Genomic DNA, 9,927 nt, shown 5'->3' with positions numbered 1-9,927 from the left:
GATTGGCCATGAAAATTTCAAATTTCAAATTTCACTTGAAATTGAATTTCGTATTTTTTTGGAATTTGAAAAACTCCAAAAAAACTATTTTTAAAAATTTTCACTTCAAAGCTTTCCCATAAATTCAAAAACAGCTCAAAATTGTATTCATATCCGAAATTTCACAACTCTTATTTCTAAACCCCTATTAAATATGTGGACAACATTTTGTATTCTAGGGGGTGCTCCAGCATTAAAGACTATTGCAATCTCTATTGTTAAGTGATATGTATTGTCATTTTAAATTTTAACATTAAAGATTATTGCAATCTCCTGCATCCGATGTTGATATGTATTTACCATCAAAGCTTAAGATTTCTTACTTTGGTATTGCAATTATAAGCAGCGCTCCAATTGTTTAAGTATCCTGCGTGCCCCCTTATAATTCTTCTCTAGAAAAACCAAACATGCAAAATCTCATAAACCCATATAAAACAATGTTTTTAGTTCGTTTTGTCTCTTACAGACCCATTATCCACAGATTAATCTTTCAATCTCCACTCTGTTTTTCTCCTTCACGTCCATTTTCATCATCTCAAATACAAAATTCTGATGAAATCAACCTTGTTAACTACAAAGATTGGTTAAGCCCAAATGAGGTCATCAAAATTTTCCAAAATCTCAAAAACCCAAATTCAGCTTTGACAGTACTTAATCAAATCTCAAAACGTAAAGATTACAAACCCAATGAAGCCATTTATAATGTAGTTGTCAAAAACCTAGCAATTGCTAAGAATTTTGATGCAATTGAGACACTTATGGAGAAAATCAAATTTGAAAGAAAGTGTAGACTTTCTGATGAGTTTTTCTATAATGTTATTAAGATTTATGGGCATTTAGCTGGTAGAATTAATAGAGCAATTGAGACCCTTTTCGATATGCCTAATTATAAGTGCTGGCCAAGTGTGAAAACTTTCAATTTTGTACTGAATTTGTTAGTGAATACTAAACAATTTGATGTTGTTCATAAGGTGTATATTCGTGCTTCTGATTTGGGTGTGGAGATTGATGCTTGTTGTTTGAATATTATCGTTAAGGGGTTGTGTCATTGCGGGGAGCTCGATGCTGCATATAAGGTGTTCGATGAATTTCCTAAGCAGAAATGTCAACCCAATGTGAGGACTTTTTCGACTATAATGCATGCTTTGTGCGAGCGTGGTCGTGTTAATGAGGCGTTGGGATTGTTAGAGAGGATGGAAAAGGAGGATGTTGAACCAGATGCTATCGTGTTTAACACGCTGATTTCGGGGCTCAGAAAGCAAGGAAGAGCTGACGAGGGGATTGAGATGTTCAAGAAAGTAATGCTGAAAGGTTGTGATCCGAATCCAGGGACATATCAAGAGGTGTTGTACGCTTTGCTTGATGCCAAGAGGTATTTGGAGGCAAAAGATTTTATGGCTGTTATGATTGATAAGAGGGTGAATCCAAGTTTTGAGTCTTATAAGCTGTTGATACATGGCCTTTGTAATGGGAAGCTTCTTGCCGATTTAGACTGGGTGTTGAGGCAGATGGTGAGACACGGATTTGTGCCGAGGATGGGTATGTGGAGGCACATTCTTGGTTGCTTGTTTCCTCCTGATGGCGATTGTTGTACTGCCTATTCAGATGAAGAAATTCTTGCGGACTAATCTACGAGGTTTAGAAAATTAACTGAATGGTATTACAAGTCCCATTACATGCTGTTAGAAGTATCACATTGATTGCAGGATGGGAATTTAGTCTTCTTATATAGCTTTTGGCAATCCTTATCTCATGAGCTAGTTTTTGGGGTTGGATTAGAATTTATGTCTATTTCTGTACATGGTATCAGACCCATGCTCCAGTTGGCATGGTCTGGGCGTGCCGCAAAGGGGTGGGGTGGGGGGTGGGGGTGGTATTAGAAGTCCCACATTAGCTGTGAGATAGGAATTTGGTCTCCTTATGTTTGTTTTGGGCAACTCTTACCTCATGAGATAGTTTTTGGAATTGATAGATCCAATATCCATTTCTTATCACTCCTACAGCTTCTGAATTCAAAATTTTCATTCCAAGTGAAAGGACAAGATGATGCACTACCACCATGGTCGTCACCACCACCACCATAATCACCACTATCACCACCATAAGCTGCCTCCTGGCTATGAAACTTTTCAAGGATTTTCCAACTATATATCCTCTTCCACTGGCTTTAGGGTTCCTTCAGCTTGGCAATGCGAAACCTTCGACTGAATATGAAGCAGTGTCAGGTATTCCTCCAACTCGTCGCTCTGAGAAACATCATGCTAATAATTTCTTTAACTTGATCGTGATAACTAGCACAATGAAAATTCAAATTCGCATCGCAATATCGCATAGGCTCATTATTTAAAATAACAATACAATATAGTATATTGGTAACAACTATCTAAACAAATTCTAAAAGATGAATCTCTCCTTACTAGGGGTTTCTCCATTTCTAGGGTTCGAACTCGAGATATCTAGTTAAGGTTAGAGGGATCTCATTCATCGCACCACATCCCGTTGTGGTCATTACTCCTCATGTTGAATTTGAGCGAACATCGGAAGAGACTCTTTAATTTATTTATTCAATTCTTACATGCTGCATGGATTTTTCTTGGACTTGTTTTGGATGTTCACAACAGTTTTTATCGTCTTTTGACAAGTGAAGTTAGGGTTTTGTCCACAAGAGTTGGTGGGATGTTTGATATCTCTCTTTTCACATAAGATTTGGTGATTCCAAGATTCTTTTTACTTTTGATCACACTGAGCACTACATGTTCAGAATATAACAAGTCTGGTCTTTTCTCCTTCACTATTGTGGCTGCTTCTCTTGATCGATTCATCTTTGTGAACACAGGTTGATTATATTTTGGCATCCCTTGGTGAAAATTCTGGTCCCGACACTGCGAATTGATGGTGAGATTTGAACTGATCATCATCTCCAGCTGCTTTGATCCGCTTCATCTAAAAACTTAAACTCTTGGAAAAGAGACACCTATATTCATTTGAGTATATATTAATTACATCGATCTCACAATGAACAATAGTAATACTGTTTGGAAGTTGAAACACTAAATTGTCTGACTATAATTTTTGAACTATTTTTCCATAAGAATTATTTTTAATTTTTATTACTTTCTATTAATTTATGATTCCTATTTATTTTTTCTTTCCAAAATTAAGAAATCATGCTAGAAGAAACAATTAGATGGATCCACCCTATACATACTCCGAAGGATCATGCCATTTGGGTTGGGATGGGCATAGTTTGGGCAAATCCGAAATCCAAACCAACATCCGAAGCTTTGAATTTTTGGTTTGGATTTTCGGATTACGGATTGAATTTCGGATTTAATTTTTAAAAATTTTGAATTTTGGATTGGATATTGGATTTGGTACTTCGAATTTTTGGATATCCGAAAATCCGAAATTTTTATACTTTATATTTAGTTGTGATAAGTTCAATACCCTACCTATTAGATATTATCTCATATATTCAGTATTAATAGTTATCGTCAGAATACTTTCTATTTGGACATGATTTTACTATTGCTACTTCTTATCGGTCATATGTCTCTATTGTATTTCCTTGATAATAATTTCATTACTTGAATACTTTATTTGGATAATTACGGTAAGCATGAGGAACTTTTCAGACAATTTAACATGAGTACTTCATTTGGATATTCATTTTTATAAAAAGAAGAAACATCTCAATTTATAAGCTCAAAACCGAAAATTCAAAATATCCAAACCGATTAATCCGAAATCGAACTTAAAAAATCTGATCCAGTCCGAGCTTATTTGGATTGTTATTTTTTCAATCCGAAAATCAAAAACTCAAACTAAAATTTTCATATCCAATCCGAACTTCCCGAACGTCCACCCATAGATATATGAAGTATCGCCTTAATTCCGAGTCCTGTTGTAAATATTATTCTACTTATGTTTGATCTTATTATTATAGTAAGAAAATCAAGAAAGTATGACACCTAACTTACATCCTGGAGTTAATATATAGTTCTTGTAGTATATGACGCGTTGTTCCATTCCATTCTCTTTTAACTTGCGCTTAATCAAGAACATGCGACACGTCACCGTTCTCTTTTAAGCGTTATACATACTTGAAGTTATCATATAGTTCAAATAAATAAGATAAATACTTTGGGAAGCAAATCATAAAAAAGAATGTAAATTGAAAAATTTAAGAGGATACGTTAAGACTGCAACATAAACTCTCTAAACCAATAAGATAAAAAGAAAATAAAAACCATGTGTCTCAAGAATCAAGAAACAAAAAAGAAGAGTTGGGGCGAGGATTAGAAACTAGCGAAAGAAAAAAGGGAAAAAGTCCGGATTCACCCATGTACTGTAGTATATAATTTATATTTATCCTTCGTTATATTTTTAGTTTAAATCCACCCTTACCGTTAATAAATTGTGCAAAATTGCCCTCAGCCCACACGTTTTTACTGTGGCATCAGACCCTCAATTAAATTGCCACGTAGATAGCCAAGTCAGCACCTATTTTTAGAATGTCTTTTATAATAAAATGCTGGTCTCCCTCAATCATACATCGGTTTTCACTCTCCTGCACCCAATCCTCACACAAAACCAATAAGATAAAAAAGAGAAAAAGAAATCCTGTTCGTCGAGTTTGACTAATAAAACTTGTAGTCCAAATAATTGACAAAAAACACTCCAAAGACTAATGACAGTATATTTGCATCCAATGAATTTGATACCACAAAGTCAACAGAGACTTGTTGATTGTATGCTCAAACCAAATTGGCCGGCATTCCCCAATAGTCCAATACAACTTCAAATTGACAATCTTAACCAAAAAACCATAGAATAACGACAGTATATATTACTAGTATCAAATGAATATGATCATTGCTTTGCCTCATCAATTCTTGTTTATTAGCTATGGGCAGAAGTTGCAATCTTCTCTTTGGTCTTGCTGTTTTCATTCTGCTTCATTACCATACTTCACTGGCTATTGTTCCCAATATTAGCACTGATAAAGATGCACTTCTTGCCTTAAAATCTCACATTTCTTCTTCTGATCCTAATGATATCATAGCAAGCAACTGGTCGTTCTCCAGCTCGGTTTGCAGCTGGATTGGCATCACTTGTAGCTCGCGCCACAATAGAATCACAGCTTTAGACATTTCTAGCATGCAACTTTATGGTACCGTTCCTCCACACGTTGGAAACCTCTCATTTCTTGTTTCCCTTGACATCAGTAACAACAATTTCCACGGAGAGTTGCCAGAAGAGTTGTCTCATTTGCAGAGGTTGAAATTGATTATTGTCGAAAGCAATAACTTTACTGGTGTCATTCCATCATTCTTAGGTCTGTTACCAAACCTTCGCATCTTGCGCCTTTCGAGACACCAATTTTATGGGAAAATTCCACCTAAAACTTACTGGCTCTATACCACCATCAATCTTTAACATTACAACAATGCGAATCATTACTCTTTTCAGAAACAATCTTGCTGGTAATCTTCCAACAACTATATGTGAAAATCTTCCAAACTTGGAAGTTCTTCACATCCCAGTTAACAACCTAGACGGTGTTATTCCACCAAACCTAGGAAAGTGCAGAAAGCTTCGAATCTTGTCATTGTCTGGCAATAAGTTCACTGGAACTGTACCAAGAGAGTTAGCCAACTTAAAAGCTCTTACAGAATTATATCTTGGATATCAGCACTTGCAAGGTAGTGTAATAGTACTACTTTTTACGAGAAATCTAATTAAAATATTCTTCCTGCCGAATTGGTATTCATATAGTATTTCCCCCACTTGACAGGAGAGATACCAGTGGAGCTAGGTAATCTTAAGAAACTACGGTTGCTGGGATTATCCAAGAATGAGTTTACGGGTTCTATCCCTACAAACATTTTCAACATGTCAGCACTGCAGATCTTAGATCTTTCTGTAAACAGGCTTTCAGGTCGTCTACCATCCGATTTTGGCCGTGGAATTCCCAGCTTAGAAGAATTTTCTTGCGGATCGAATAATCTGAGTGGTTCTATCTCTGCTTCAATCTCAAATTCTTCAAGACTCAGAACACTTGATCTCTCGTACAACAGTTTCACAGGTCTAGGAAAATCCTTAGTTTCTGCATCCGTTAACTAATTCAATGAACATCATAAAATTTAGAACCATAAATTGACTTCATGAATGATTTACTAGTACTACTATTTTAGGTCCAATTGTTCCTATTAAAGTGTTTATGTAGCTTATGTGTAAAGTCTGCTTTCACAAGAAGAAACTTTGTAAGGAAGAAAAAACCTACTATTTCTATTCTTGTATTATTAATAACCATTATAGGGATTATAGTACTTATATGAGTTACTTAGGTGAAAAGACAAGACGCATTCTATTCCACTTTCACTTTCTTTATATTGATTTTATAGAAGATTACCTTACTAGCAATCTTACTAGTAAGGTAGAAAGATATTTCCTTACAAGAATCTGAATTATCTTCCGCCAAATTGGTACTAATATAGTATTTCCCCCACATGACAGGAGAGATACCGGCGGAGCTAGGTAATCTTAAGAATCTACAGTATCTGGATTTAACTGTAAACGAGTTTACTAGTTCTGTCCCGGCAAGTATTTTGAACATATCAGCACTGAGTATCCTTGGACTTGGAGTAAATAGGCTTTCAGGTACTCTACCTTCAGATTTAGGCCGTAAAATGCCCAGCCTAGAAGAACTTCTTTGTGGTGGTAATAATCTGAGTGGTTTTATCTCTGCTACTATCTCAAATTCGTCAAGACTCAGAAAACTTGATCTCACGCTCAACAGATTCACAGGTCCAATTCCTGAATCACTTGGTAACTTAGAATATCTTGAGGTTTTGTCCTTGGGGGGGAATAATTTTTTCAGGGATTCAACATTGAGCTTCCTAACACCTTTGACAAATTGTAGGAAACTGAGAGATCTCAGGTTCTCTGACAATCCGTTTGATGGTGTTTTACCTCCATCAGTTGGGAATTTCTCTAACTCTCTGCAGATTTTTGATGGACAAAGTTGTAAACTGAAGGGCTTCATTCCTGAAGAAATTGGTAATGTTACTGGAATGGCAAGGATGAGTCTATTTAACAATGAGTTGAGTGGATATATTCCAAAAATTATCGAACGCATGCTGAAACTTCAAGAGATTTACCTATTTAAAAACAAGATAGCAGGAACCATACCTTATGTTATCTGTAATTTACAGAATCTTGGAGAATTAGACCTATCGGGAAATCAGATTACCAGTTCAGTGCCACCATGCTTAGGGACCATTACCAGTTTAAGGAAACTTAATCTGGCTTATAACAGGCTGAATTCGAGATTACCTGCAAGCTTGGGAAGCCTTCGAGATATCATAGAATTCAATGTTTCGTCCAATTTATTAAGTGGGCAAATTCCTCTGGAGATTGGAAATTTAAAGGCTGCCACACTCATTAAACTGTCAAAAAATAATGTCTCTGGTAATATCCCTAGCTCTATAGGAGGTCTAGATAGATTGACCTATCTTTTTTTAGAACATAATAAATTAGATGGGCCTATTCCAGATTCATTAGGGAAAATGCTTGCCTTGGAATTCTTGGATTTGTCCTTTAACAATCTTAGTGGTGAGATTCCAAAGTCATTAGAAGCTCTTGTGTGTATTAAATACCTGAACATCTCATTTAATAAACTTAGTGGTGAAATTCCCACCGGTGGACCTTTTGCAAATATCACGAGCCAATCCTTCCTGTCCAATGATGCACTCTGTGGTGACTCCCGATTTAACGTAAAACCATGTCCTCCAAAATATACAAAGAAGTCAAGAAGAAAAAGAGTGCTTATAGGTTTATATACTTTGTTAGGGATAGGATCACTCTTTGCATTGGTCGTTGGATATGCGGTGTTAATATTGAGAAAGATAAAAAAGAATATAGATCAAGCTGATGTGTCGCTCGTTAAAGAGCATGAAAGAATTTCTTATTATGAACTTGAACAAGCAACAGAAGGATTCAGTGAAAGCAACTTGCTTGGTAATGGGAGTTTCAGCAAGGTCTACAAAAGGATACTTAAGGATGGTACGTTTTTCGCAGCAAAGGTATTCGATGTGCAATTGGAGGGTGCATTCAAAAGTTTTGATACAAAATGTGAGATGCTGCGCAACCTCCGCCATCAAAATCTTACTAAAGTGATCACCAGTTGCTCCAACCTTGAATTCAAAGCCTTAGTATTGGAATACATGCCGAATGGAACACTTGAAAAATGGCTATATTCTCATAACTTTTTCTTAGACATGATGCATAGATTAGATATAATGATAGATGTTGCATCTGCGATGGACTATCTCCACAATGGCTATTCAACACCTGTGGTGCATTGCGACTTAAAACCAAGCAATGTCTTGCTAGATCAAGAAATGGTTGGCCATGTCAGTGATTTTGGCATTGCAAAATTGTTGGATGCAGGGGAGGATTTTGTTCAAACACGTACAATTGCAACCCTAGGATATATTGCTCCAGGTATCAGAACTTTTTACTTGCATCTTTAAAATAACCTAAATAGTGCTTAGCATATTCCTTGATCATTTTTTACCATGCATGATTGTAGAGTATGGACAAAATGGTATAGTATCCACGAGCTGCGATGTTTATAGTTTTGGCATCCTGATGATGGAGACGTTTACAAGAATGAGACCAAGTGATGATATATTTATCGGAGAATTGAGCATAAGAAGTTGGGTTAGCGATTCTTTTCCAGGTGCAATTCATAAGGTGGTGGATGCTAATTTGGTACATCCAGGGGATGAACAAAGCGATGCAAAGATGCAGTGTCTGCTATCTATCATGGAATTAGCTTTGAGTTGCACTGTGATGATACCTGATGCAAGAATTAGTATGGAAGAGGCTCTTTCAACACTTACAAAGATTAGGCTCTACTTTGTCAGTAGTTGCTGCTAGGTGGAATCAGCGATCGACTCTCGATTGCTGCTTCATTACCTATATATTATGGTTGTGTTAAGCTTTCAATTATGCGCTAGGACTTAAGTTCATCATAGCAGTGTATGTAATTTTGTAAGTAATGATCTGGTATGCAAGGCGATTTTTGATGGTACTGATATATTGTCTCTTTTCGTCTTCTTGAGCCGAGAGTCTATCGGAAACAACCTCTCTACTCCCTCGGGGTAGGGATAAGGTCTGCGTGCACACAACCCTCCCCAAACCTCATTTGTGGGATGATCTGTTATGCAAGGCTTTTAGACTCTGGAACCACAGCTGAAGTTAAGCCATTCCAAAAGTGAAATGCGACTGCTAGTATGCAAGGCTTTTAACACATTTGTCCATTGGCCAAATATATACAGCCGATAGTCAAACAGAAAAAAAAAAATATAAAATATGTATACTATACATTTGTCTGTTATTTTTGTTGGCGGTTATATTGTGTAAAAATCTCATTTTAAGTATATCTTGTTGCTTTCCCACTCTCTTGCTGGTGCTGAAAAGTATCTGCTAAAGGATATTAGACATTAAGATAAATAAAAAGAAATATAAGCAAATGATGATGTTTGATTACAAAAAGATATTAGACATAATCAAGGTTTCTTTTTCTTTAAAAAAATAAAATAAAATTTAGCCTACAATTCGTTTGGGAATTTAAGATTAATATTAAGGCTAAACTACATGAATTAATATTTTACTTATTCAATCTTTGACTCATAATATGGGAAAAAATATCGAAATTCAAATCAATGGTCCAATTACATGTTAGTATTTTACTTATTTAATCTTTGACTCATAATATGGAGAAAAATATCGAAATTCAAATCAGTGGTCCAATTACAAGTTAATATTTTACTTATTCAATCTTTGACTCATAATATGAGGAAAAAATCAAAATTCAAA

At 35.8% G+C, this 9,927-nt stretch overlaps 1 protein-coding gene and 1 pseudogene across 1 annotated transcript; both read left to right on the top strand.

The window, feature by feature from the left end:
- Positions 1-251: 251 nt before the first annotated feature.
- On the top strand, positions 252-3,152 carry LOC107776895 (pentatricopeptide repeat-containing protein At4g20090). Its single transcript, XM_016596846.2, has 2 exons — positions 252-2,264; positions 2,876-3,152. Exon 1 carries the CDS (start codon positions 447-449, stop codon positions 1,665-1,667), a length of 1,221 nt encoding a protein of 406 aa, XP_016452332.1. The 5' UTR covers positions 252-446; the 3' UTR covers positions 1,668-2,264; positions 2,876-3,152.
- Positions 3,153-4,859: 1,707 nt separating this feature from the next.
- On the top strand, positions 4,860-9,318 carry LOC142166974 (uncharacterized; annotated as a pseudogene).
- Positions 9,319-9,927: the final 609 nt, after the last annotated feature.

This window comes from Nicotiana tabacum, chromosome 12, assembly GCF_000715075.1.
Source record: "Nicotiana tabacum cultivar K326 chromosome 12, ASM71507v2, whole genome shotgun sequence".
Lineage (NCBI taxonomy): Eukaryota > Viridiplantae > Streptophyta > Magnoliopsida > Solanales > Solanaceae > Nicotiana > Nicotiana tabacum.
This window is presented reverse-complemented; position numbering and strand designations above follow the sequence as displayed.

Bases quoted from the DNA above. Each gene is read 5' to 3' on its own strand.
- LOC107776895 (XM_016596846.2), top strand. From the start codon at position 447: ATGCAAAATCTCATAAACCCATATAAAACAATGTTTTTAGTTCGTTTT.